Source organism: Melozone crissalis, unplaced genomic scaffold, assembly GCF_028551555.1.
Source record: "Melozone crissalis strain CALT ecotype California unplaced genomic scaffold, PUWL_Pcris_2 ptg000114l_1, whole genome shotgun sequence".
NCBI classification, from domain to species: Eukaryota; Metazoa; Chordata; class Aves; order Passeriformes; family Passerellidae; genus Melozone; species Melozone crissalis.
This window is the reverse complement of record NW_026535891.1, coordinates 1,092,202-1,120,125: the sequence shown is the minus strand read 5'-3', so window position 1 is coordinate 1,120,125 and position 27,924 is coordinate 1,092,202. Positions and strand designations below refer to the sequence as shown.

The 27,924-nt window shown below is 51.3% G+C and overlaps 2 protein-coding genes across 4 annotated transcripts in view; one reads left to right on the top strand and one right to left on the bottom strand.

The window, feature by feature from the left end:
• The window catches only part of UBAP2L (ubiquitin associated protein 2 like), a 30,906-nt gene extending 10,099 nt beyond the window's left edge, over nt 1-20,807 (bottom strand). For 2 of the 3 annotated variants that reach the window (XM_054292713.1, XM_054292715.1), the window contains exons 1-14: nt 20,773-20,807; nt 17,001-17,130; nt 16,407-16,484; nt 15,250-15,360; nt 12,769-12,937; nt 12,386-12,481; nt 11,666-11,711; nt 10,686-10,795; nt 5,854-5,906; nt 4,359-4,444; nt 3,741-3,912; nt 2,710-2,911; nt 1,290-1,567; nt 628-800 (exon numbers count right to left, since the gene is read on the bottom strand). In XM_054292713.1, the coding sequence (XP_054148688.1) occupies nt 628-800; nt 1,290-1,567; nt 2,710-2,911; nt 3,741-3,912; nt 4,359-4,444; nt 5,854-5,906; nt 10,686-10,795; nt 11,666-11,711; nt 12,386-12,481; nt 12,769-12,937; nt 15,250-15,360; nt 16,407-16,484; nt 17,001-17,090 (1,664 nt within the window). In that variant the 5' untranslated portion in view covers nt 17,091-17,130; nt 20,773-20,807. Of the gene's footprint in view, nt 1-627; nt 801-1,289; nt 1,568-2,709; nt 2,912-3,740; nt 3,913-4,358; nt 4,445-5,853; nt 5,907-10,685; nt 10,796-11,665; nt 11,712-12,385; nt 12,482-12,768; nt 12,938-15,249; nt 15,361-16,406; nt 16,485-17,000; nt 17,131-20,533; nt 20,554-20,772 lie in introns of those variants that run through there. The other variant, XM_054292714.1, reaches the window with a different exon arrangement.
• A 110-nt stretch (nt 20,808-20,917) lies between these two features.
• Nucleotides 20,918-24,186, top strand: CUNH1orf43 (chromosome unknown C1orf43 homolog). The gene is made up of 7 exons (XM_054292743.1): nt 20,918-21,051; nt 21,438-21,539; nt 21,708-21,816; nt 21,985-22,038; nt 22,770-22,936; nt 23,058-23,116; nt 23,887-24,186. Exons 1-7 carry the CDS (start codon nt 20,983-20,985, stop codon nt 24,083-24,085), a joined length of 759 nt encoding a protein of 252 aa, XP_054148718.1. The 5' UTR covers nt 20,918-20,982; the 3' UTR covers nt 24,086-24,186.
• The last annotated feature ends 3,738 nt before the right edge of the window (nt 24,187-27,924 follow it).

Genomic DNA, 27,924 nt, shown 5'->3' with positions numbered 1-27,924 from the left:
AGCTGCTGGCCCAGACTGGGCTCTTCACTTCAAATACTCAAGATAAAAAGCCCCAAGCATCAGTAAAGGCACCACATGAAGCAGCCAAGCCAAGAAACATGCCCACAGAGCAGGGCTAGCCCAGCCACGGACATCCAGCTGCAGCCTTGCCTTACACAATGCTGCGCCTTAGGCAACACTTCATGAGCTGCCACCACTCAGGGCCCAGTACTCAAGGGACTGGCCAGTTACTGAGGGTCAGCCCAACAGAAGACAAACACACTATCACAAATTATGCTCCTACTCCACTGTGTCCCAGTTTGCCAAGGCAAAAAGAAGGACAAAGCACCCAGAATCTGCTCACCAGACACATGGAGCAGTTGTGCTGGGCATTCCCCATCTATGTTTTCAATAACACAGTTTAAGGCTAGCAGAAAAACAATTTTCTGTACAAGTACCACAGGCCAGAGAGCCACAGAGCTGCCCTATGAGTCTGCTGGCAACTTGTGCTTTGCTGTTGCATACATTGTCCCCCCTTTGTGACCACAGCACGGTCAGAAAGGGTCTACTAGCATGCACAAGACAACTCAAGTCCACAGGACCAACTCCCAAAGCTGCCTGCCTGGATTAAAGGCTCCTGGTGCTCACCTGGCCGAGCTGGTGTAGAGGCTGCTCTGAGGCTGGCTAACAGCGGCGCTGGTTGTGGGCGTCGATTCATACTCAGCAAGAACAGGCTCTGAACCAAACTGTAACGCCCCAAACTGCAGGTTTAGCCCTGAGATATCTGAGGAGCCAGGCATTTCCACAGCAAGTGCAGGAATCTGCAAGGCAGGAACAACAGAACAGGTCAATCATTCCCAGGGATTAGCCCAGAGAATGACTTTATTACCCTCGTTTCCCTGCACACAGTAGCAGTTATAGGCTTGCAGCCCCTGAATTACACTGTTCAACCCAGGCAGGCACACAACTCCATCACCCCCACAAGCACTCACTGCTAACTAATAAAATACTGGAATGAATAATAAAGTACTGTAATGCTCTTCCCAGGGAGGTGGTGGAATCTTCATCTCTGCATGTGTTTAAAAAAAGGCTGGACATGGCAATTGGCACTATAGTCTAAGTGCAGTGTTAGGGCATAGGTTGGACTCATGATCTTAGAGGTCTCTTCCAACCTCGTTATTCTGTGATTCTAACAAGAGGAAGGCCAAGCCCAGACCTTCCCTGAGCAGCCCAAACCCTCCCTGAGCAGCCCAAATGGCTGTTTCTGCAGCTCTAACACAACTCAGTTGTCTCCTTCCCCACCACTGCACCTTTGATGTTAACGATGCTTTTTTCTTTTGCTGCTTGAGCTTCTGCTGTGCTGGCTGGGGACTTGAGGACTGGTTGTCCGAGGAGCCTGGAGACATCTGGGGAACTGGATTGGTTTTGCTGGGCAGTGGTGAGGATGGAGGGGCCGGTGTGGTTGTGGAGGCAGTCACCACAGGCTGCTTCTCCTGCATGAACACTTCTATCATGGTTGAAGTTGATGTGAAGCCCTGGCGCTTGGTGAAGGGACTATGCACAGAAGAGTCTGTTGGATTCTTGAGATCTATGGGACAAGACAGGGATGAGTTAGCAGGGTTTGTTTCCTTAAAACTAAATCAAATTCTGGCACTTAGCAAGAAAAAGAAATCCTTTTCCTTTATGTTTCATCCTGAAACTTGTTAGAGAGCAGAAAACTTAAGCATCTCTGCTCCCAGCCTCACACTCTCACTACCATCAATGCCAAGATTTTTTAAACTCTTCTTCCCTCAGTTTCTTCCACCACCCCTACAGGACAAAGCCAGCTTGCCTGGCAAAGTCCTCCATTCTCCAAGAAAAGCTGGGCTCCAGAGTCCCTCGTGTGGAGACACTGCATATCAGCCCTGCAGAGCACTTCCCAGCTCTGTGAACAGTCCTGCATTCCACCGCCTCACCCTTCTCCTGCAGGGACTGGGTACCTCCAGGCAACATCACTGCCTGGGGCTGCCTACCCTCAGGTTTTTGCACCACCTTCCTCCTCTGACTAAGCCTTTCCATAGTTTATTCAAAATCAACTCCTATTCTCCTGTGAGGCTTCTTGTCTGAGAAGATCAGAAGCTGCCAACACTGACTGTCACCAGGACAGGGCTCAATTTTAATTCAGCTTAGATTTGAACCAGAGCCATTTCCCTATAAAAAGCACAAGCTGAAGGAAATGACACTAGCACTCAGCCACAGCAAAACTCAGCTTCTCATCTGGAAAGAGCTTCTCAATCCCTGTTTATTCCCTCATGGCCAGTGACAGAGTTACTTCTTGGCATTTAACAGCAAATCCCCTTAAAATTCCCTTAAAAGATAACAGGAGTTCAGCAGGGAGAAGAGACTGACTAGTCTCATATTTGGGAGCTATTCTCCAGAGCAGCTCTTCCAGAACTTTTTCTGGCACAGCTTTACACCAGGAAATAGTTCTGCACACTCTGAGAGGCTCAGGAACATCAGATCCCTGGCCCTGAACCTGTCTGGAATGACAGATTCAACTGTTCCAAGTATAAAAGGAACAGGGAGAGACTCACACACACTATTACATTTTAATCTCACTCACAGCTCTCTTAATTTTCCCAGCTCAGCTAAACTGGTTGTGAGCTTGTGAGCAGATCCTCTGCTGAATCCCTCCCAGCAGTTCTGGGGGAACACATTCCCTCCCCTGTGGGAGCTGCAGCTCCTCCTTACCATACTGCACCAGAGACGAGGTCTGTGTGGTGGAAGCCATGTCCCAGGAAGCAGCAGTGGTGCTCCCAGCAGGCTGGGTGTGCTGAGCTGCCAGCTGAGCCAGTGCCTGGGCTGTCTTGAACTGCTCCAGGAACTGGGACCCTGTGGTGCTGCTGCCTTTGGCCTCCCCGACATCTCCAAAGCCTTTCCCCAACATGCTCACCTGCAATTTCAACAAGGAGAAAAAGTCAATGGCTGCCACGGCTTGGAACTTGGCTCAGAGGACAGGAACATCTCTGAACATCATCCCAAATGCACTGTAGCCTGCTGCTCCTCACTGGGTGCCTCACTCAGCACTCTGGAGCTCCAAATGCACACACACTGCTGGCAGGAAGTTTCTTTCCCAGCCTCCACCATGTGTGAACACAGGTATGCTCATCCCTGGCCCAACCCATGCCAAGGGGGTTACAAAGGAGGTTAACAGACAGGATCTTAAAAAACATACTGAATTATCCTCATGCATTCAGTTGCACTAAAAGAAAAACATCAGGAGATCTTGGCTTTATAGTTAATGTGGTTTTGAAAATCTTTCCTCAACTATCTCACCATTAAGTAAACCATTTTTATTTCTTTTTGCTGAAGTTACACAAAGCAGCATCTGCCCAAGTCTATGCACATCCCTGACTCAATGTCTCCTTCCTTCTCCTGTCAGTGGGTGCCAGCATTCCATCCCACACCAGTTCTGTTTCTCAAACTGCTGGAATTGCAAGCCCTGGACCAAAAGAGCTTTTCCTTTTTTCTTTTAGGCAGGAATGAAGCATGTGCTGCAAATCTGACAAGGGCAGCAGGGGAGGAATTATCACAATTATTTCAAGTTGAGCAATGAACTTCAGGCCACTGCTTTTAAAGCAGACTAGCAAATTATTTCTCTCTACCAGCCCCAAGCAGAGAGCATCAGGATTATATTTCCTATATTACCCAACAGACACAACAACAGGGGATAAAAGCAACCTCAGGGAAACATCCACTGGCAGAGAGCAGCATTTCCTTACCATGCTGTGGTGAGAGAAGGAGTTTCCAGAGGCAGGCTGGGATAGAGCACTCTGTTTAGAATTGCTGAACACCAGTGGCTGTGCCAGGGAAGGAGTCTGGGATGACTCCAGGTTTGTTGACTCATTCTCCATAGAAGAGGGTGTCTTTCCTAGCAGGACTGCCAGATCAATTCTGGGTAGACAAAGACCCACTGAGGTTAACAAAGCTCCCACTGCCATGGGAACAGATTCCCCCTCAAGCCTCACAGATTTCACTTTACAAATTAAAGGAATCTACAGAACACTAACTCACAACTGCCAGCAGCAGCCTCAAAAAGACAGACTGACCAAGCAAGACCCTGCATGGCCTTTGATTTTAAATAATTTTAAATTTACATTATTTTAACACAGCAAAAAGCCTCCAAACCTAAAGAACTAGCAATAGAGCCTATTCTAATTATAACCCTAATCCAGGATTAGGACCCAATAACTCCTAAATCAACTTTCATTGAAATCCACCCACCTCATTCAGAGCTGCTGCATTTTAGCTAGCTAGAAAAGTTTAGCTGAAGATGGCAAATTGCTCCCAGACTCATGTGCCACTTTTCCCAGGTAAACAGCATCACCAAGGGCTCTCACCTTTGTCCAGCTGTGATTGTCACATTCTCAGCAGGGAGAGGCACTGAAGACACATTGGAGGCTGTGAAGATCTTTGTCTCTGACAGCTGAAAGAGAAAAAAGGAAAAAAAGGATCCAGAAGTGAGAACAGCACCTCAAAACAGTTCCTATGACACAAAGCACATGAATGTTTGAGACAAACAGCCACAGAAAAACTAAAAATTCAAGTGCTTAGACTGAAACTTCTCTAGCATTTGGCTCCCATCAGAATCAGATTCTATTTAATTTGTTTATCTCAGGCAAGTGCACAAATCATCTGCCAGTGGGGAAAGAAAACCTCTCAAATGCTTCTACAAATTTCCCATAGTCCATAAATCCCCTAGGGCTGCCCCAGGACTCTGGGCTGTTGCTCTGAGTCAGTGGCATGCAGCAGAGACCTGCAAAAGCCCCAGCACAGTAGGGGCAAGCACTGTAGCAAAGAGAAACTTTGGATCCATAGCTAAGCTTCCAATGATCTGGGCTCACTTGGATGATCTGACCAACAGATCAGCCATGGAAGGGAAGATAACATTGCTCAAAATCTGGTGGAGGTGAGTGAGGACCTGTGAAACATGGCCTGAAACATGTCTGAACATGAACAGCTTCTATTCCAGACTGAGCAGCTGCTACAAACTGAACTGCCAGAGTTCAAGAAGTAAATCCAGAACTTCTGAGAGCATCTCACACGCACTGAGGGTAAGAAAGGCTCTCAGAAGCTCCCTTCTAGCAGAGACCTGACTGAACAAAGAAAAGCTGCTCCTATCTCCAAACACAGCAGCAGTGCTTCCCCAGGTGGTGCCTGGCAAAGAAATGCCTGCCATGCTTGCCCATTCTGTCAGCTGAGCCAAAATGAGCACACAGAACTAACAATCACACCAAAATGCCCAACCCTGCTCCCATCTGCCAGAACAGAAGTCCCTCCTTAGTTCAGAGAGGGACTGAAGCCCATTTCAGAGAAATTTATAGACAGGCATTAAGAGAAGGTGCTATCAATGCCCACTCTCTCCTGAAGGAGATGAGGGAGAGAACACAAGGTGGTGAGACACACCAAAGAGCAAGTCAGAAGGTAAAGTCAAGAGCTTCATTCAAATCACAAGGACCAGCTGAGGCACATGATGTGCATGAAACCATGAAACTGCTGCTGGTGTGATCAAAAGCAAAACTTCCCCAGCTGCCACACCACCAGAGGAGTGGAGCAAGAGCCCTGTGTGGAGTCAGGCCAGTTTTGGGAAGAATTCCATCCAGCAGTTACAGGAAATTAGAGGAGCAGCCTCAATGCCCCAGGAGATCTCCTCCAGGCTTGGCCCATAAGCTCTAGAACATCTATCCTGCAGAAGATGCAACAATTATTTATTCATCAGAGCTCCTGGGGTTCTGTCCACAGTTTGGGGAGGATGAGCTGGCAGCTCTGTGTGTGCAGACAGGACAGCAGCCTGCTGGCAGATGCACAGAGGAGATGGCTTCAGGAAATACCTACATCTTCATTCCAGTCCTCCGTGCCCCATTCTTCTGTCGCCGCCCTCCATGCACCTGTAAGGACAACAACAGGTACAGAAGTTATGCATGCATGCATCAAAGCTCTGTGTCCAACAGCTGGGGGAGCACTGGGGAGCTTTGCAGGCAGCCAGGAGGATTTCTAATTGCCAATCAGACAAGTTAAAGCAGTCAACCTCAACCCAGGCTTTATAGTCAAGATGGGATCCCCTCTGCCTTGCTGGGATGAAAAAGAGACTGCCAGGCTGGCAGACAGGGCAACACACACCTTCCCAACACCCAAAAGGGAAGCTGAGCTCTGCAAGGAAGCCCCAGCATCATCCCCAGCCTCCTTGTGCCATTTTCCTGGCTCCCCTTGTACTGCAGTAGCTGAAGGTTTGTGCAAGCAGTGTTACCCCAGCAGCTCCTCCCTTCCTGCCAGCTCTGGCACAGGATTTCACCATCCAGGTAAACATCAAGTTTCTATAAAACTTAAGGATAACTGAGCCATTCCCATAGTTCATCTTCCACCCCACAAAAAAAAAAAAATTTTGAAACCTCAGTGCTCCAGAACCTCCTGTGCTCAGGCAAATGGGATTCAGAAAAGAAAATTTATGGGACTAAACAATTCCTGCCTTTTCTGTGACCAGGTTCAGAGATATGCTCAAAGTGTGCAGCTTGAAGTACCAGGGAGAAAAGCAGGAAACCTCAGCTGCAATCCAGCACAGCACAATTTAGGTGAGCAAAAATTTACCAGAAAATAAAGAGTTTTGCCTGGCTGCATTTTCAACTTGGTCCAATCCTTGCCTCCATCACAGTTTAATTGTTGTACTTTGAATATTATGTGTCAGTTTCAGATTCCATTTAACAACTAAAATTTGGTTTGGGAAGAGAACAGGAGCTTTCACATCCCCAAAAACCTGAGAGCATAAAGCCAGTCCCATTTTGTGCAGCTTGCTTTCAGTTCACACAAACCAGATCAAGAAAATCTGAGAGCACCAGCAGGGTTGATCCTGAAGACACTCACAGGATGGAACAAGCTGGTATCAGCCCTTTTACAGCATAAAACAAAGCATGTGGGGAAGGAGAACATTCTGAGCTCTTCTGCAGGACACAGATCTCCCCATACAGAACTTCACTTTTTATTTAAATAACCACTTGTCTAGACTTGGGGGATCTAGTACATGAAATAAGTATCAGTGAATTATTCTTTTTTCATTGCTCTTTTTTTTTGTCTTGCTTGATGAATTGAGCCAATTCAAGAAGTCTCCCAGGATTTACTGTTTTATATATTCAAGTCTGAAATACGGATATTAATACAACAATACTTGCCAGAGTGCCAGGAGTTTTAAGGCACACTGCCCCTTCCTCCACAGTCAGAACACATCCAATGCAAAACCCATCTGCAGTTTAGAAACCTGAATTCCCACAATTCTGAGATTTTTGGTGCCTTTAGAGCAGTAGTGGGAAGGCTGCTTTCCAAATTTTCATGGCTCAGAAAGGTCATTCTAGCCCAAGACTGACCCAAGAGGTGAAGTGGGAGCTGATGTACCTGGCCCAGAGAGCAGGAAGACAGGAGAGCTGCCCCAAGAGTTTGTGCATGCAGGAACACAGCATGGGGCTCTTAAGTCTTGTTTGTTTGGGGAAAAGAGAAGAAAAGCAGCACTAAAAGCAGAAGGAAACCCTGCAGATGAAGAACAGCCATTGACAGGGCTTTCCCAGCAAATCTACTCCACAAAGAGCAGACACTGACTCAGCATGGCTCGAGGGGCACATGGAGAATCAAAGATCTGTGATGTGTTCACCAGGAACACTCCAGAAAGCTCCCAACTAGCACAGCATGGGAGGCTTTTTGTTAAAAACCAACTCTATCACTCTCCATCAAGCTCTTCTGAAGGGGAGAGCTGCAACACAAGCAATACCCTGAGCCCTCTAACACCATTTCAGAAGGGTGGTGAGCAGCAAGCCTTCCTCTCTGCTTTCAGCAAGCCCTTCAAAAAGCTGCTGGTCTTTAAGCTCCTCAAACCAAGAAAAAGAGGAAAAAAATAAAATTAAGCCAACAACATGTGCAAATATGAATGTGGTGAAGGAAAAATAGATCCAATTGTGTCTCCAAGTTTTTGAAATCCCTCCCCAAATCCACTCTCTCTTGATTTTAAACTGGGAGACACACAGCCTGCTCCTCCCACAGCGCAACAGGCAGGAATGGATCCAGGCTTTGTCACCCTGCACTAGGAAGGCAACACACCCAAAGGCCCCCACGCTGCACCTCGAAGGAATTCTAATCCAAACAAAGCCAAAGGGCAGCAAAACCACAATGGCAGTGCAGGAGCAGATGGCCTTGTGCTGCCTGGGGAAGTTAAAGATTAACCCAAAATGCTCCAACACAGCAGAAGCTCTCCATGTGTGTGTCTGCCTGCTTTCAGGCCCTTGCAGGAGAGACTCCTCAGCCTCAACACTTCTCCTCCTGCCCTGCCCTTCAAGAGGAAAATGGCAAATTCTTCTGGAAGCTCCCTTAGCCTCAACTTCAAAACCTCAGGTTAGATGGAGGAGACAAACAAGATGTTGGCCTGATTATGGACACAATGGAATTCTGCAGATGTGAGCAAACTGCATCCCCTCCTGGGTGTCTCTTGGCCTCCTAAGGATGATATCTGAGCAGGAAATCAAGTGGCAGGCACAGAGCAGCTTTGCCATCAAGCACCCCTGTCATCTCCAAAGCCACCATCATCTTCAGCTGCAGGGAGGTGCAGAGGAGCAGCCAGGCAGGCTGAGCATGCCAGAGCAGCCTTTGGGCCCTGCCCACCCAGCAGCAGCCAAAAGCAGAGGCAAAGCACAGACAGAGCCCAGGCAGAGCAGCAGGGCTGTGACCCTGAGCAGAACAGCAGGGAATGAGGATGAGGAGGAATGGCACAGGGACACCAGCAAGTCACAGTTTTGGGCATCTGAGACACAGGGAGTATGACTGAGCTGCCTCACACCTCCTGCCCTCTGTCACCAGAGCTGCTCTGGGCATCCAGAAGCAATGGCTGAAGTTAAAATTTGCATAATCCACAGGAATTGCTGTTAGCTCCTCCCAATTTACATTCAAAGTGTCAACGTTAGTAAAAGCACAGTCAGAACAAAGTCAAATATTAATTCAAATGAATAAATTAAGAGAGAGAAGAATGACATATCCACAGATATTTCAGATTTTTTTAAAAAAAGCTATAAAGTAAAGGTATCCGGGGCAGTTAGTGCACCTGGATGTATCGTACCAGGAGCAGTGTCAAATTTTCGGGGATAATTTGACCCCTCACCCCCAATGAAATCAAGTCCTGAAACAAAAAAAAAAGAAAAGAAAGACAACCAGTGAAATTTTGACTTCAAAAAAAGTGTAGGTGAGTTTCATTGCCCCCATGTACACCAGTCACATTGTACCTGTGGATATTATTAATTTAAAGAGATGCCTGTGGCTACTAAATTGCAAACAAAACAACCACACACAACACAGGTGACCAGTGGTGTTGCACAATAAACTTTACAGCTGTGTTGGAGTACTAGAGCAAATCTGAGTTGTTTGTCAGAAAAATCTTCAGTTCTCCCACTTAACCACACTCTAACCCACTTCATTCCACAATTCCACAAAACACCAACACAGGGAAATGAAAACCATTCAAACAGAAGCCTGTTCCCCCTAGACAGTTAAACTTCCAGCACACAGAGCTGTGTCCACTCCCTCTGGTATTTAAAACCCCTCCTCAGCTGCCAAGATGATCACTCTGTCTGCTGGTGTTTCATAAAAACACCCTCCTGCCACAATAGCTGTTTTCTGAAGGAAAAAAATGAACAAAACCCAAACAAAACCCATGAAAACACAAAAGAACCACCCCCACTCCTCTCCTTGACACCAACACTATGGTAAAAGGTATCCCCTAGATAATGGCAGTCTCTTTCCAAACCTATCAGTTTTTCAGCAAAACCAAGAAGTATGGAAAGGTTCTAAAGCACCATTAACACAGGTGTGGATGCTTCTTATACCCAAGACATGGTATTTAATTAAATACTCAGTGATTGTGGAAAAATAGTTTGACTTTGCAGGGGTGCCAGATTGCTCCATAAAAAAGACAACAAAAGCACCAATGAGCCCTGCCCTCCTTCCCCCTCAAAAAAGGCTCTTTACAGTCAAGGACTGTGACAGTCCCATTCTCACACTGCAAAATCTGAGCTCTCAATATTGTGCAGACATGAAACAAAACCCAGAGCACCAGTTTTCCAATGCAAAATGTGCAGAGGGCAGCTGGGTGCTCAGAATCACCCAGCAAACACGTTTGCTTCAAACAGGGAAGGAAGCAGAATTGCTTTCAGCTCCTTTCTGTAACAAAATCCTATCCCCACCATGGTTTGAGCAAGATGACCATGAAAGCAAGAATGCTCTCAGTACCAAAATGAAGAGCAATACATCTAACTCTGAGTAATTCTCTGGAGGATGCACCAAACACTTGGAGATCTTGGATCTGCCTATCACACAACAGTTTATAAAAAAGAGAAAACATACTGCTACTTTCCAAGCAGTAGCATGGTTTCTACAGGAAAACAAATAGAAGTGAGTGTTCCTGTGCCTCTGTCAGGCAACAGCAGCCACAAGCTCACCCCAGAGCAATCACCCAGCTCCCGTTTCTAACGTGCAAAGGGTGCAAAGTACCAGGGTCACTGAAATCCATCTCTGAACCAGCAACCTGTTCTTCCATCCCTGAGCCTAAACCTGCCTAGAACATCCTCAGTGCAACTGGATGGAGGCAAATCCCCCTCACACAGTCACTACAAGGCAGCACACACTCATGGCAAGGCTCTTACTTGTGCCATCATCCGGCTCGAAGCTCCCGGTGTTGTTCCACGTGTTGTTGCTGTTCCCGTAGTTCTCATCCGTGCTGGCTGGCTCAGCATAGTCAGCTGGGTTGAAAGTTCTGCAAGAAACAAGAGGATGGAAATGAAAACTCTCTGTTAAAGAGTTTTGAAAGCAATTGATTTTATTCAGAGTATAATACAAGTCACAAGGCAGCTCTCTCAGCAGAGAGATGCTTCAGCTACACCAGACATCTCGAGTTTAAGTTACTGTGATGCAGCTTGGGCCTTATTAACAAAAAAAAAAAACAAAACCCAAACAACTCCCCCTCCCCCCAAAAAACCAAAAGAACCCCCCCAAACAAAACAAAAAAAGAAACAAAAAAAAAAAACCAAACAAAAAGGTCCTCAAAAAAGCCCAAACAAAAAAATCCTCAAAAAAGTCCAAACAAAAAGACCCTCAAAAAAACCCCAAACAAAAAGATCCTCAAAAAAACCCCAAACAAAAAAGATCCTCAAAAAAGCCCAAACAAAAAGATCCTCAAAAAAACCCCAAACAAAAAAGATCCTTAAAAAAGCCCAAACAAAAAAGATCCTCAAAAAAACCCAAACAAAAAGGTCCTCAAAAAAGCCCAAACAAAAAGGTCCTCAAAAACTAAATAGACCCAACAAAACCCCAAAAAAACAAATAGACCCAACCAAACCCCAAAAAAATAAATAGACCCAACCAAACCCCAAAAAAATTAATAGACCCAACAAAACCAAAAAATAAATAGACCAAACAAAACCAAAAAGACCCAACAAAACAAAAAAAAAATCCCACCAAAAAAACCCACAAACAACAAAACAAAAAAACCACCAAAACAACCCAACAAAACAAAAACAACAACAACAACAAAAAAAAGAAAATGGGAACAGAAATGACTGACACTAACAGTACCATTCATGCACAGACTTTTATTTTTGCTGTGCTTTATGTCAGTGAAACTCACCCCATGCCTTGGGCAGAAAATCTTCCCCCTCGCCGTCCAGAGCCACCTGTAAACACACACACATGCACTGCTGCCCCTTGGCTCTACATCCCTGGGCAAAGAAACACTTGAACAACACACACAGGTCCAGAATATGAACGTGGAGAGGATTTTCCTGGGTTGATGGGATTGCCAGCAACATCTTTTGATGTGTGGGAGTGACCTCAGCTGGCCGGCAGCATGATTAGCAGTGCATCAATCCAGGCTAACATGAGGTGCCCAGCTGGCACAAATCAGAAGTACTGGACCCCAGATTCTGATTTCTAGAGTATGTGAAGTAGATTTTGGGGTAAAATTAATTTCTGCCCCAAGTATTTAAAGTCCAAGCCAGTAGTAGTGCTCAGATACATGTATAATGATGATGAGGATGCAGGTTCTGCTGCTAACAAGCTATTGGCCACCTGCTAAAATAAGTTAACCTTGAGTTTTTCACTGTCCACCTCTATAATAAAGCACTTTTATTTATCCTAACTCCAAGAACCAGGTGCTGTTTCTATCATCTTTAAGATGGGAAAGCAACATGCAGATATTAAAAGTAAGCACAAGAACAGAAAAATCAAGTGCATATGCTCAGTTTGGCAACTCCTCCCATAGAAGAGGCTTTGGAACCTCATGGGAGATAGATTTACTGATAGAATTCTCCTCCTCCCACCCCCTGAGGACCCCACATGCCGTGTGTACCTCGGCCTCGGCCACGTCCCCGCCTCCCTCTTTCTGTGCCTCTTCCAGACGATCCTCCACTCTTACCACCATCTAATCCATTCTCCTGGCCCCTAACTGAAACAGAACAAAGCAAAGACAATTTCAGGACTCATCCTGCTTTAAACCACATCTCAAAGCCCAAAATGCCGTGGCTGTGTGGGGGAGCAGATCACCACGTGCTCCCTGAACTGCTGATTTAAGCTGATGGTGAGGCCATCACGCAAAGAATCGTCTCAGACAGGGGAGCATTGAAGAGATCCACACACACAGATGTGTCTGCCCAAAATTTGGCTCTGCTGTGTGCTACACAGCACAGTGCTTCAGTGGGAGGGTTTTGGGGTTATTAAAGGGAAGCTCCATACACTCTCTTCCACGGGTGGCACCTCGGCCTCGCCTCGGCAGCCCTCCACGTCGTCTGCTGAAATCCCGCTCCCGATCCCGGTTCTCCTTGCTTTCTTCACTGGGTTCTGTCTGTCCACTCTCCTTCTGTCCTGAGACACCTTTCTTCTTCCCAACCATCTCCCAGGAATGCTGGAAGTTTGCAGAGGGGAAAGAAATGAATGCCAGTCAGATCAATGAAAGGTGCAAATAAATGAAGATTTAAAGGTGCTACAGAGAATGTAACAGGGCTCTCCTCAAAAATGGCTTCCAGATCAATTTTTTAAGGAGTCTCTCAGTCTACACACAGCACATCATCCTCCTTCAAGCCAAGCTTTCTTACAGCACACAATCTGAGGTAACAGGAGATGAGCTATTCCATTTCTGCAAAGATCTACTAAAATTCTTCAACAGAGATGGCATGATACTTCTAGAATTCAAACATGGATATATTTACCTTGCTTAGGGGGAAAAAAAGCCTGCCATTTCACACAGCTCACCAGGAGCTCTCAGAATAACTCAGGTAAATGTTTCATAGTGATCTGCAGTCAACATTTGGGCTAAGTTCTTTCAGCAGATGCGAAGTTATTAAAAAAACCTCTCCCTTAAATCATCTGAGATGGAGAGAAGCATCACAGAATTTAACCAACTTGCACAGAATTTAACCAAGTTCAGCTGCAAAATGTTAAGTCTGCCTCCAGCTCACTGCCATGGACCTGCACCCATGTATCTTCTAACAGTTGCAGTGGTTTCATACTCTTAAAACTGATGCTGCACACTGTTGGAACAATTAAAAATAGTCTTAAGTCATTTACAATCACCTGAAAGCAGAACTGGCAGACAGCTGGGTTTCAATGGCAGCATGCAGGGACAGTGACAAAAAACCCAACAACACAGTGGCACAAACTGCCATCAAACCCAAGGCTTCCACAGTCTTTCTCCATAGGTATCTGCCTTAGAAATAAACTTTAAAACTACAGTATTCCAAGTAAACATTTTTCAAGTAATTTTTTTTTTTTTTTAATCAAGTTTAATCCAATGCTAAGATCATACCTGCTCCATGTCTGTTTCTTGTAAAAAAATCCCCTTTCTGGGATTGCTGCACAAACCAGACTCAGAAGCAGCTCCAAGGTGCTGACCAATGGCACTGCAGGGGCTGCTTGTGCTCAGAGATGCTGTGACCACAAGGCCACCAGTCTGATCAGTGGCAGCCCAGCACTTCCTCCACCAGCTCCCTGCCATCCTCTCCATGGCCCTGGAGCTCCTGCTGCTCATCCCATAAAGGAGGTGCTGCTGCACACTGTCCTGGATGCTGCTCTCATGAGCAATGGGTTTCTCCAGCTAACTAAACTGCTGTGATAGCAGGGGTTTGTTCCTGACTAGAAGTCACTGGTTACAAAAAATGTGGAGGAGAACACAGCTGTGGCAGAGCTGTACCTCAGCAATACACCCCTACCATTCCCTTTTCTAAAAGGATTTCCAAAAGTTAATTTATTCAGTTATCAATGGAAAGAGCTTCCTAAAGACAAGGAGGAATGCATACATGTGTTGTACAGAACTTGTCTGAAGCCAAAGCAAGCAGAGAACCAGACACTGGGGAGCAGCTGCAATACACAAAATATAATCTGAGGTGTCCAGCTCACCCACATACCCCCAGGGCTCATCACAGGGAAAAAAATGAGCTAAAGCAGAATATTCTAAAATGATATTTAGACTCTCAACTCAGAGCTGAGTTGGCTCCAAGCAAACCAGGGTGCTAGGAGGATAGGTGATATCAGCAGTGGTTTTCCCAGGCATTTTCTTGCCCTGTAACAGTACTTGCATCTCTGCTGTCTGTGTCACAAAAGGAATGACACCCTGCATGCAGGAAGGTTCCTCCTAAGCAAGCACTCTTCTTCTTGGGGCTGCTCAGGCTGTTCTCAGCTTGCCTGAGACAAGCACCTGCATGAGAAACAGCAGCCAAGCCCAACTCCACAAAAACAAACAGAAAAAGGGCCCTCAAAACCATGGCATAGGCAGCAGCACAGAAACCAATCAGTGAATCACTGAGAAATGAATCTTTAGGGCCAGAGACACAAAACCCACATTGCTCTGACAGAAAGGAACCCCAGCTGACACACACCTGCCTTTCAATGCAGGTTACTGAGCCCTGATGGGGAAAGGCAAGTTCCTTCACACCCACTGGTGTGAAAGCACACAGAGATGCCACTGTGCCACTGCTGAACTGCTCAGATTCAAAAGTAATGGGAGGGAAATTGCTTCTGGCATTTTCTCCTCTATTCCTTCAAACCTGGGGCCATTCTCACAGCCCACAGAGAGCAGCATTCAGCAGCCAGGTCACAGCCACACTGTGGAACTACTCAGCCACAGTGGCTCTCATTATCTGCACATTCCTGGATGCCTCAGCTGCAAACAGGCAGTCAGACTGAACCAGACCTCTGGAGATCTCCAGGAGCCAGCCCTACCGTGTCAGGATTGCCCTCCAGCAGCACATTGATGGCTCTGTTGACATCCCCATTGCAGTCATGCAGAGCAATCACACACTCATCCTGGTTCTTGCCTGTGATGTCAATCAGCTGCAGAGAAAACAACACCATGGTCAGCATGTTCCAAACCAAGATGGCACCAAAATCTCTAGGGGTCTCTCAGGAGGAAAGGGAGTTGAATCCCAAACCAGAAACTTTTCAACAAAAAATTGAAGAGCTAGGGAATCCCCCCAGCCTTCTCAGCTTAACTGTGTTCCTCAACAAGAAATGTGCATTTTTGAGTTACCATTGTTTTACCATGACCCTCCTTCCACTACAACCTCCTTTGCTCAGGATAACACTGTTACCTGCACAAACAAACTGAAAGTTCAGCACCACAGAAGCTGCTGCACCCAAATCAAGGCAATGCCAAACAAAAACACAGGCTGGGAGGCTGGGGGAGAATGAATGCAGAGCAGCCCTGAGGAGAAGGATCTGGGGTTTGAGAAAACAGTAAAACCTGACCACATGGGAGCCCAGAAAGCCAACACTGCCCTGGGCTCATCCAGCAGGGGATTCTGCCCCTCTGCTCTGCTGAGACCCTGCCCTGCAGAGCTGCCTCCAGCACAGGGAGGACAAGGAGCTGCTGCAGTGAGCCCAGGGGAGGCCACAGAGATGATCTGAGGGCTCTGGAGCTCCTCTGCTCTGGGCACAGGCTGGGAGAGCTGGTGCTCAGCTTAGAGAAGGCTCCAGGGAGACCTCAGAGCCCCTTCCAGGGCCTAAAGGGGCTCCAACAGAGCTGGAAAGGGACTTTGGACAAGGGCCTGGGGTGACAGGACAGGGGAATGGTTTTCCATTGCCAGAGGACAGGGTTATATGGGCTATTGAGAAGAAATTCTTCCCTGTGAGGATGGTGAGGCCCTGGCACTGTTGGAACAATTTGGGATAGTGGAAGAGATCACCACAGCACAGGGGTGGAACTGGATACCCTTTAATGTCCCTACTGACCCAAACCATGCTATGATACAGCTTTATAAAGGCAGTCCAAGGAAATTCAGGGAGCAGCCAGGTGTGTCCCTCCCACCCCCCAGCATTCACACTACTCCCAGGGCTGATCTCAGCTCCCTGTCAGAGTTCACCTTCATTTTCACACTCACTTGTTTCACCTTCTCCTCAAAGTCAGCATCGTTGTGGTCCGAAATCATCTGTGCAAGTCGAATCTGTTCTGCAGTAGCCTAAAGGAACCAGGGAGAGACAGAGCACATTGTCAGAGTGCTGCATTCCCAAACCACCCTCCAGAGACCACTCTGCTACCCCAGGTTCTCTGGAAACGCTGGAAAGGAATCAATATGGCAAAAACAAGGGTCAGAGAAGGAGAATTCCAGGGAAAAAGTGAGATGAAAAACAAGAAAGAAGAGGAGTCTGGAAGAAAGGGATATACTGTTGAAGGGATATATCTGCTGGCCTCATAGCACCACATGAACAGCAGCCACCCAAACCACATCTGTTTTGGGGCAGACCTCACCACCACAACCCAGGTGGCTTCTGTGCCACTTACATTCATTAAAGTGTGCGAGGAACGGACAAATGGAAATAAAACCAAATTTGAGCAGCAGCTCCCACTTGAAGAGAGACATGGAAACCCCAGTGCCAGCAGCACCTTGTGGCACATGGGGAGCTCATTCAGGCCAGCCCAGCTGTCAGCACTGAGCAGCCAGGTGTCCTCTGGGCTCTCTGGAGCCTGCCCTTACCTGTGGCCGCTGCTTGTGCTGCGTCTGGCTCTGTGTCTGTGTCTGCTCCCAGCTGCCCCGGGCTCGGGTGGTGCCCACCGATGTCATCATTTACAGTATATACAAATAACAGTATTTACAAGGTTCAACTCTGTGGTGGGGCAGGGGAGAAGAGAGAACACACTGTTAGATAGCACAAACAAAATCAGCAGCAAGAGTGAACAATCACAAAGGTAACACAGCCAGAATGGCTGCTGCAGGTCCCCACCCTCCCCAGCACTTCCCCAAAACCACCACGTGCTCCCAACACAAAATGGCCACTTGTACTGCTTGAGGGTTCTCTCTGGAGTGTCACCTGCATCCAGGTGGGAGCAATCAGGCACCAGGAGCCAAAGGAAAATCACAGATTCACAGACTGGTGTGGGTTGGAAGGGACCTTGAAGCTCACCCAGTTCCACCTCCCTGCAGAGACACCTTCCAACAGCCCAGGTAGCTCCAAACCCCATCCAACTTGGCCTTGAATGCTTCCAGAGGTGGGGCAGCCACAACTTCTCTGGGCCTCACCACCCTCATTGTAAAAAAAACTCTTTTTCAGGTAATCTAGACTGACCCTCCTTCAGTCTGAAGCCATTCCCTGGACTTGAGGCAAAGAGTTTAACAACTTCTTGTTGGAACACGTGTGAGTGGGCACAGACCTGCCATGCACCCAGGCTGAGGCTGTGGCCATCAAATGGAGCAGGAAGGCTTGAAAAAAGCTTCAAAAAAACATCAATTGCAGGACAGAGCATCTCAGACCCTCAGACACATCAGCTACTTCTCCTTCTCCTTTCTTTTCTTGCAATAAGAGGTGCTACAGGTCTGTGGAATTTTTGTTTTAAGGAAAACCTGCCCTTGCAGAAGCGCCTATTATTCCTTTTTTAAATTATTCCCTTGAACTGGAAAACCAAAATTTTTCCTAGTATTTTTGATCACAAACATACTAAAATGTGAATAAGATATCTGCAAGGAATAACAGGCAGTAACACTGTTAGATAACATTGCTTGAGGCAAAAAATCCCAAGAAAAGTTGGAGTGTCCAAAGCAAGCAGAGTTTTCTAAACTCACACTGGGCCTCAGGGCAGGGGTGTTGGAAAGGGATTAGCACTGAGGTTTTACCCTCTTTAGTGCCTTTTTGGCAAAAAGGATGTGAGAGACATCCCACAGCATTTGTCAGGACTCACAGCTTCTGAGCTCCTGAAATTTCAATAATCACAGAATTCACATTTTTGTATTTCATTCCTAAGAGTGCAAAGCCTTCCCCCAAAGCAGCAGGACCTGCAGACACAAGGGACATGGGAAGAAGCCACAGAGTGCAGAAACAGAGAGCAGAGAGCTCAGCAAGGCAATCAGGGCAGGATCTGATCTGAAACACTGCTGACCATGAGCAGGACAGCACAGGGAAAACACAGAGTGCCAAGGAAGCAGCATCAGCAAACAGTGCAGGAAAAGCTGGGGAATCTCCTGTTGAAGTTTGAATGGGTGAGAAATCCCTCCTGACATTGCCTCTACACCCCCACAGCTGCTCCCACCAGTGCCTGGCCTTTCTCTGCAGGCAATTTCTGTGCAATTGCTCCTGCAGCTCCCCACAAAACCTCCAAATCCCCCCATCACAGCCACCCATGCCTCGTGGCAACTTCACATCACAGTTTTACAGCTATCCAGTGCCAAGGTCCCTTCTGAGGAAACAATCCAAGCTACCAGGAGCCCCAGAGGTACAAGGAAGAGCACCAGGACTGCACTTGTGCCAAGGCAGAGCAGACAAAGCCTTCTCTCCCCAGCCATCCCCTCTGGGCAGGCTCCTTTCCCATGGTATATGTTTATTTTTACTTTCTTCCAGTTGTAAGTTTCACACACAATTCATTGTACTAAACCAACCCAGCAGCAGAACCACGGGCCCAGAGGGAAGGGATTGAAGTGATTTCACCCAGAAACCCAAGCTGCAGCTTCTCTGGGCTGCAGCTCCAGCAGCCTGAGCCCAAACCCCGTGCAGCCCAGGCATTGCTCAGCAGCTGCCACCAGGAAAACACAAGCATTTGTCCTTTCACATACTGAAAACCCATAAAAAAACCATCTGTGGCAAAAAGGCTGCCTCTGGTGAGGCTGTTAGGTGAGGTGTCCCCATGCAGACCCCACAGCAGCCTTGGGGAAAGAGGATTTGCCTACTGGGAACTCATTCCTCACTGGGGGAACTGGGGATCAGCTCAGTGCCCCACAGAACCCCAAAGCCTGCAACTTCCCAGAGCAAAGCTGCTCTCATCAAAATGATTCCACCTCTTCCCTTGAAAGAGCAAACCTGCAGCAAGAGCTAAAAGAGCAGCTCCAGCCCAAGGGAGTGGTGGCCAGTCCACACAGGAGCAGGGCTCACACCTCAGGCCAACATCTCTGCACTCCAGGGCTCAGGGAAAACAAAGGAGTTTCACAGTTACAGGTTACAACATCCCCTGCTCAAAGCCACTGCATCAGATGAGACATTTGCTGTTACCCCCTTTCCTTCTCAGCCCTGCCTTCCCAGCAGGCCTCAAGAGGAGAGTCTCGACTACACAAGGAAAGTGTGGAGTCTCCAGAAAATGAGGGGATACAAAAATGTAACAAACTGTTCATTTTATTAGAAACGTCAGAGAAGTTACAGTTTCAGAACCAGGATCTGTGGTGCCAGACCTGCTGGCTGCTGCTCGCCCTGGCACATCCCAGTTTCAGTTTCCTGGTGTGTTAGTACAGAAAAACGGTATTTTCATCCCATTCTGACAAAGCTTAATAACACGTGCAAAAAAGCCCCAAAGCCCGAAAGGAAAGGGCCAGAGAAGGCAAAGCTTGTCCTGCAACATGGGGCAGAATGAGGACCCAAAAATAGGGGTTATCAACACAAGAAGTTTTCCCCAGAGCAAAGACATGGTGGCCGCAAACCGAATCATTCCATGTATGCAAACCGTGATCTTTTTTAGGGAGATGCTCCCGGATATTCCATCAGAGACCCCGACTCGGTACCGACAGGCAGCGCTTTGCTCGGGAGCGTTCCGGGCCGGAGGGCGCAGGGAGAGCCCCCGGCCGGCACGGAGGGACGTGGGGCAGGGCGGCACCGGCGGCCCGGGGCTCCTGCAGGACCCCCGAACCGCCGCTGCCCGGGAATTTGAGGCGGGCGGCGGAAGCAGCCGTGCCACGGCCCACGGGGCGGCCCCGAGGAGCGGCGGCAGGAGCGGGCCCGGCGGCCCGCAAGGAGCCCGGCAGGGCGGGAGCACGGCTCCCATTGTTACCGCCGGCAGCGGCGGGGACGGGCGGGCCCCGAGAGCGCGGCAAGGTCGGAGCCGCCCGACCCCGCGGCCCAACCCGCGGTTCGTAACGAGATAACGAACCGGACCGAAGCGGAGGGAGCCGGCGGGGCCGGGCGGGAGCCCCCACGGCCGCGCCAGGCCGGGCCCGCAACGGAGAGGCGGGCGAGTTCGGGCCGCTTCCGCCCTCATGGCCGCGGCCGCCATTTCACCCCCCCCACCCGCAGCCGGCCCGCCCGCCCGCCTCACCTGCGGCGGCCGCGCGCTACGCCAGCCCCCGGCTACGGCCCGGCCCACTAGGCCGCGCGGGGCCCAGCGGCGCCGGCGGCGGGGCTCAGAGCCGCCCCCGGGGCACCGGCCGCAGCTGGGCCGGGCGGGCGGGAGGCGGCGAGGCCGGGCGGGCAGGGGGGCGGCGGCGGGAGCCGGCGGGGGGCGGGTTCGGGGGCCGCGCGGTACCGGAGCCGCCGCCGCCGCCGCCGCAACTTTACCTGGGTCCGCCCGCACTGACAACTCCCCCGGCCCCGCCCCCGGCACGTGACCGCGCGGGGCGGGGCCGCCCGCGCCGAGCACGTGACGGACGCGGGGCCGCTGCGGAGGCCCCGTACGGGTCACGTGAGCCGCGGTTCCTCCGGTCACGTGGTGGGCGCGCAGGGCGGCTTTGTGGCCGCCATGTTGTGCGGCCCCGGGCCGGGCCGGGCATGGCGGGCGCCGGCAGCAATTGGCTCTCGGGGGTCAACGTGGTGCTGGTCATGGCCTACGGCAGCCTGGTGAGCGCCGGCGGGACGGGGCGGGACGGGCTGGAGCGTCAGCGGGGCGAGCCCGTGGAGCCCCCGCGAGGCTGATCGTGGCGCGTCCGTGGAGCTGCCGTGGGCCCGGGCCTGAGGGGGCGAAACGGCTCCCGTGAGACACGGGCCGGGCTGCCCGTGGGGAGCTCCTCGGAGTCGGGCTCGGGGCCCTCATGGGGTCGGTGGGGCGGGGAGGAGACGTGAGGGGCAGCTCTGTGGAGATGGGGAGGGCGTGGGGCTGACCTGGGTGTCCCAGAGGGCTGAACCGGGAACTCTGTGCTCGCCGGGGCCGGAGGGGTGGCCACGGGCTGGCTGTGAGACCTCCCCCACAGCGCAGCCCTGACCCCCGCCCCGCTGGCGCTCCGCAGGTCTTTGTGCTGCTCTTCATCTTCGTGAAACGCCAGATCATGCGCTTCGCCATGAAGTCCCGCCGCGGCCCCCACGTGCCTGTGGGGCAGCACGCACCCAAGGTGGGTATTCTGCATTCCCTGCACCCATCCGTGCCTGGAGGGACGTGCAGGAGCTGCTGCCTCAGAGTGCTGAGAGGCAGTGGTGAGGATTTATCTAGGGCTGTTCTTGTCCCTTTGATCCCACAAACAAAGGGGGTGGTGTGTAAACGTTGTTTTGCTGCTGTGCAGGATTTAAAGGAAGAGATTGACATTCGACTGTCCAGGGTGCAGGACATCAAGTACGAGCCACAGCTGCTGGCAGAGGATGATGGGCGGCTCCTGCAGCTGGAGACACCAGGTACGGTGCCAGAGCTGTGTCCTGCGCTGCTCCCTGGGGCCAGTCCACGCCTCTGACTGCTCCTGTTGCTGCCCTGCCACATGAGATGCTGTCTCTTCTCCTGTTTTCCCTTTCCCCACTTCCCTCCAAGGTTTGCAGAGATCTCAGTTTGTGCTTTCCCTTTTCCAGGCTGCTATAACTACCTGTACAGGATGAAGGCACTGGATGCAATCAGGACATCAGGTGAGGGAGCCCAGGGCAAGAGTGGGAGCAGAGGGACCCTGAATGAGGGTGCCAGGTGCTCACTGGGGAGGAGAAGTCACTTCTCCCACTGAAGTCACTTCTCCCACTTCTCTGCTGCCTTTGTCACAAAAGGAATGACACCCTGCATGCAGGAAGGTTCCTCCTAAGCAAGCACTCTTCTTCTTGGGGCTGCTCAGGCTGTTCTCAGCTTGCCTGAGACAAGCACCTGCATGAGAAACAGCAGCCAAGCCCAACTCCACAAAAACAAACACAAAAAAGGCCCTCAAAACCATGGCATGGGCAGCAGCACAGAAACCAATCAGTGAATCACTGAGAAATGAATCTTTAGGGCCAGAGACACAAAACCCACATTGCTCTGACAGAAAGGAACCCCAGCTGACACACACCTGCCTTTCAATGCAGGTTACTGAGCCCTGATGGGGAAAGGCAAGTTCCTTCACACCCACTGGTATGAAAGCACACAGAGATGCCACTGTGCCACTGCTGAACTGCTCAGATTCAAAAGTAATGGAATGGAAATTACTCCTGGCATTTTCTCCTCTATTCCTTCAAACCTGGGGCCATTCTCACAGCCCACAGAGAGCAGCCTCCCACTGGTGGCTTTAGGGTTGGATGTGCTGGGGCTTGGGGCATGGATGGGAATTTACCCAGGCAGTGCTTCCTGACCTGAGGGATGAGCACAAACATTTTTTACCTGGGCCTGTTTCCAGAAATCCCCTTCCAAGCAGAGGCTCGGTACCCAAAGTCTTTAATAGGGAAGAATTTCTGTGCCTACCTGCTGGAGCTGAGGAATTCCAGCTCCTCCTTCAAGGGCATCCGCAAGGCCTTGATCGACACCCTGCTGGACGGCTACGAGAGCGCCCGCTATGGCACGGGGGTGAGTGCTGGGGGGCACTGCTGTGCCCACAGGGCATTCCTGTGCCCTGCCCTGCTGCTGGCACTGAGCTCACACCCCCGCTGCAGCTCCACGTTCCGTGGTGTTTTCTGTTTGTGTCCAGGTCTTTGGGAAAACGGAATATCTGAAGTATGAGGAGGCTCTGAATGAACTGGCAAACATGTAAGTGCTGCTTGGCCAGATGCAGTGGTGAGTTCCTGGGCCCCTGCAGCTCGTGGGAAGGTGTGGACAGAGATGGGTTTAGGGCACAGGTGTCATCTGAGGCAGGAGCTGTCTGTGCCCATCTGTCCCTCTGGGGTCACTCCTTCCTTGCAGCCCATGTGTTATTTCATTTTTGGGTTTGTTCCATGCTCACAGTCACCATTCCTGCTTGTCCTGACCACCTTGAGTCAGGGACTTGCACAGAACCAGCAGCTTTAGATGCCAAGACCTCAGTGAGTGCTGTCATTGTGTTCACAGGGGTTCTTGGATGAGGGAAGAGATGAGGATCTGACTCCATGTTTCAGAAGGCTTGATTTATTATGTTATGATATATATTACATTAAAACTATACTAAAAGAATAGAAGAAAAGGTTCTCATCAGAATGCTAGCTAAGAATAGAATAGAAAGGAATGATAACAAAGGTTTGTGGCTTGGACAGAGAGTCCGAGCTAGCTGGGCTGTAATTGGCCATTAATTAGAAACAACCACATCAGACCAATCCCAGATGCACCTGTTGCATTCCACAGCAGCAGATAACCATTGTTTATATTTTGTTCCTGAGGCCTCTCAGCTTCTCAGGAGGAAAAATCCTAAGGAAAGGATTTTTCGTGATAAGATGTCTGTGACACTGTCATCGCAAAAGCCAGATTTGCGTCGTGTTGGACAGACAGACAGACAGACACACAGGCTGAGCAGCTGAGCAGTGATGGTGCCTCTTCTCTGCCCACAGCACCAAGGCCCGGGGTGGCAGCAGCCAGAGGCAGCACCAGTCAGCAGTGAAGGACCTCACGCTGTCCCCTGAAGCCTCCAGCCCCACCACCATCCAGGTCACCTACCTTCCTTCCAGCCAGAAGAGCAAACGTGCCAAACACTTCCTGGAGCTGAAGAGTTTCAAGGACAACTACAACACACTGGAGAGCACCCTGTGAGCGTGCAGGAGGCTGGGTTTGCTGGGGGGGTCTGGGCTGCAGTGCAGGCAGCACTGAGAGGAGCCAGCTGCACTCTCAGATCTCCCCCTCAGCCCACTCTGGAGGTCATCACTTGAGGAGGGCTCCATTCCAGCTGCTGGAGCTTGGCCCTCACCAGGAGCCCGTTCTGGAGCTGCTGAGCCCACGGGGATCAGCCCCACGGCCTTCTCTGCCACGGGCTTGCGACTCTCCAGCCTTTGAGTCCTGCATTGTCCTGGACCCTGTGAATAAACTCATGAGCTTGAGCTTATTTATAAAGACGTGGATCCCAGCCAGCGCTCCCCTGCGCCCGTCCTTCCCTGCGGCAGCTGGCGGGAGCCGTTTGTCCGTCCTGTCCGTGAGGGTCTCGGGCACTGGAGCCACTTGTCTGTTTTTTCTGAAGGGTGAACACTTTTCCCCATGACGTCGTCGTTCCTGCTGTCAGCCCTTTGTGCCCAGCCTGCCTGTGCTCCCGGATGGGGTAGAAATAGTTTGGTGCCTGTTCTTAGCACCACGGCTACGCCACCGCTTTGGGCTGAGGTTTCTACTCGTTCTCTTGCACCCAGAGGGCATTTGGGGACGTCTGGAGGGGACAGAGCGGTGTTCAATGTCCCATCTGTTCTGCCAAGGGGGTGTTTGCTCCCACTCTCACCAGCGCCTCGCATGCCAGCGTCTGCCGAGCTCCTGGGGCTGACAGCTCGTGGCCCCCACCTGGAGTCTGCGTCCTGCCAGGCTGAGGGCAGCGCTGGCAGCAGCTCACCCGACCCTGTGGCGTGGGCAGCGCAGAGTGGAGGGTGCAGACCTCGGCACTTTTTAATTACTGTTTAATAAAATGACAGTTTAGCTCAAGTAGGATGTGTGCCACTGGCCTCTGACTCCTGGGCCCCATCCCTTCCTCCCTGAATCCTGGCATCCTGGCCTGCATTAGGAATGGTGTGGCCAGCAGGAGCAGGGAGGTCATTCTGCCCCTGTACTTGGTGCTGGTGAGGTCAAACCTTGAGCGCTGTGTCCAGTTCTGGGCCCCTCAGTTTAGGAAGGACGTTGAGATGCGTGAGGGGCTGGGAACACAAACCCTGTGAGGAACGTTTGAAGGAACTGGGGCTGTTTAGCCTGGAAAGGAGGAGGCTTAGGGGTGACCTTATTGCTCTCTACAGCTTCCTGAAGGGAGGTTGGAGACAGGTGGAGGTTGGTCTCTGACAGAACCAGAGGACACAATCTCAAGCTACATCAGGGAAAGTATAGGTTGGATATTAGGAAGAAATTTTTCACCAAAAGAATAATAAAGTACTGGAATGCTCTTGCCAGGGAGGTGGTAGAATCGCCATCTCTGGATATGTTTAAAAAAATACTGGACATGGCACTTGGTGCTGTAGTTGAGGTGTTAGGGCATAGATTGGGTGATGATTTTAGAGGTCTCTTCCAACCTCATCATTCTGTGATCCTGTGAAGCTGCTATGAAACAACCAGGACACCATTAATGGTAGGCAGGATGCTGCCATTGGGGCTGTGGTGACTGAGATGCCCTGGCAGTACCTGGCACGCAGTGATGGTGGCCAGGATGGCACCATTACAGTAACTGGGAGGCTGTTACAGTAACCAGGGTGCCGTTGCTGCCCAGGTGCTCCATCAACTCCGGGCCGTTGCAGGGGCCCTGTGGCGCCGGCCATGGCAGCACCGAGCAGCCAGAGCTCCTCACTGCGGCAGGAGGAGGTCAGACAGGGCAGGGGCTGGGAAAATGGAGGCTGTCCTGAGAGGCTGTGGGCTGCAGTGTGCCCTGGTGCAGGTTAAGCCCCAGGCCACGCGAATGTTGCTCTTTGTTTGCAGGTCCAGGCGAATGGGAATGCTGGAGCAGGGTTCCTGAGGAGGTAGAGCTGGCAGAGCGCCCGAGGGGCTGAATCCCCTGCACTGCTGGGGATCTGTGAGCAATGAGGAGCACAGGGCAGGCTGGGGGGAACATCTCTGCATCCCTGACCTGCCCACCCTGTGTCTCAACAGCGGGCAGGGGGCCAGGGAGAACCCACAGTGCTGGGCATCGTCCCTCGGGGTGCTGCAGTGGATCGAGGAGTCACGGCTGAAGAAGTGTGTGGAGCTGGAGCTGCACCTTGCAGACAGGGAGCAGGCAGTGGTGAGGCTGAGCATTGTGTGGGTACAGCTGGGGTCCCCCAGCCCTCTGCTGCCAGGGGTGGTGCCTCCCTTGTTCTGTGGAACGTCTCCCAGCACTGATGAGCCACTGGGGGTTCAGCACTGCCCCTGTGCCTGGCAGATCCGCCGAGACGCCCTGTGCCAGCTCGTCCTGGATGAGCACCTACAGCACCAGCAGGAGCTGTGCCAGCAGGGAAAAGCCTTCCATGTGGAGCGGCTCTGAGTGCCCAGCCCAGTGTGTGGCACTGGCCTGGCATCTCCCAGCTCCTGACTGAGAATAAAACATGTTGAGCAAGACAGGCTGTGTCTGCTGCGTGTGAGGCATGGGACAGCCCAGGGCAGCAGTGGGGGGAAGACACGGCCCAGCACAATTCCTGTGGCTGGGATCCAGACGTGTCGCCTGCAAGCCTGGCTGCCCTGGATCCTACACGCTCCATCTCGCCCATGGCTGTGCCAGGAGATGGCAGCACGGCCAGCATGGCTCACCAGGCTGGGTGCTCCACACGGGTCCCTGTCCCAGCACAGTCCTGCTGCACCGTGCAGTGCTCCTGGTTGTGTGGCACAGCCCTGCAGCAGCAGGGAGAGGAACCTGGCTTGGCTGGATGCAGTGCTCCCTGTCCCATCCAGGCACCCCAGGATCCCTGCGTGCTCCCCAGCTGGGAGGGCCCTGTCCCCCACCTCCCATCCCTTCTGTGCCTGACCTTGGTGTCTCCCAGCCCCAGGGCCCATCAGTGCCTGCTCTGGCTCTGTTTATTGACAGGGCTGGCGGCTGCTGGGCCAGCCCCCCTCCCCACAGCGCTTCATTAGCTCGGCTGTCGGGCTGCATCACATCACCCAGCGCCACACACGCCCCCGGCTCTGGCACTGCTGCTGCCACGTGTGTCCCTGCTGTCCCCACTGCCACCTCATCGTGGCTGAAGCCCCTGACCCCCAAGGCCGGGCTGTGTGCCTGTCTTTCCCATGGCACTCAGGATTCTGGCTGCCCCATGTCCTGTCCCATTGGTCCCACAAAGCGCTCAGGATTCTGGCTGCCCCATGTCCTGTCCCATTGGTCCCTCAAAGCTCCCAGTGCCATTCCTGAGGCTGATGTGTCCCACAGCAGCAAAGCACTGCTGTGGTGTGGGAAGGCTGTGCTTATGGCACTCCATGATATCCCATGTGCCCTTGTCACTGGGTGCCACTACCCTGGTCCCAGCAGCTGCCTCAGTGTGGATTGGGGTCCTGCCTCAGTCACCCAGCATGGATGGAGCCACATCCTCACCATGGATGCAGCAGGGTGACAGGCAGCTCCTTGGAAGAGACACCCCTGTGAGTCCAGCAGCTCCCCAAAGCAAGGGGATGTGAGGCACAACTCCCCCACGTCAACGGGGCTCGTCCTTGGGCAGGGTCATGTGCAGCAGCCCCTTGGTGGCACAGGGCCCACAGGCCAGGGCTGGCCCCCGCTATTGACAGCCCTGCTAATGACAGGGAGTGTCACCAGGGGCAGGAGCAGGCGGCGCGGGGCCATCGACCGCATCGACCGGCAGCAAGGGCGCGGGGGTCCGTGCGGGGGGCAGGGGGACGTCAATGGGTGGTAATTAATGGGAACGAGGCCACGTGTGCGGGGCCAGCGCTGTCGCCGGCCACGTCCCCCTGCTCGGTGCAGCCGAGCGCGGTTATAAACGCGGCCAGGCGACCCC

Excerpts from the sequence above, each read along its gene's own strand:
- CUNH1orf43 (XM_054292743.1), top strand. The coding sequence starts at position 20,983 with ATGGCGGGCGCCGGCAGCAATTGGCTCTCGGGGGTCAACGTGGTGCTG. Across the intron at positions 21,052-21,437 it reads TCATGGCCTACGGCAGCCTG|GTCTTTGTGCTGCTCTTCAT; the intron begins GTGAGCGCCGGC and ends GGCGCTCCGCAG. Across the intron at positions 21,817-21,984 it reads CCTGCAGCTGGAGACACCAG|GCTGCTATAACTACCTGTAC; the intron begins GTACGGTGCCAG and ends TCCCTTTTCCAG.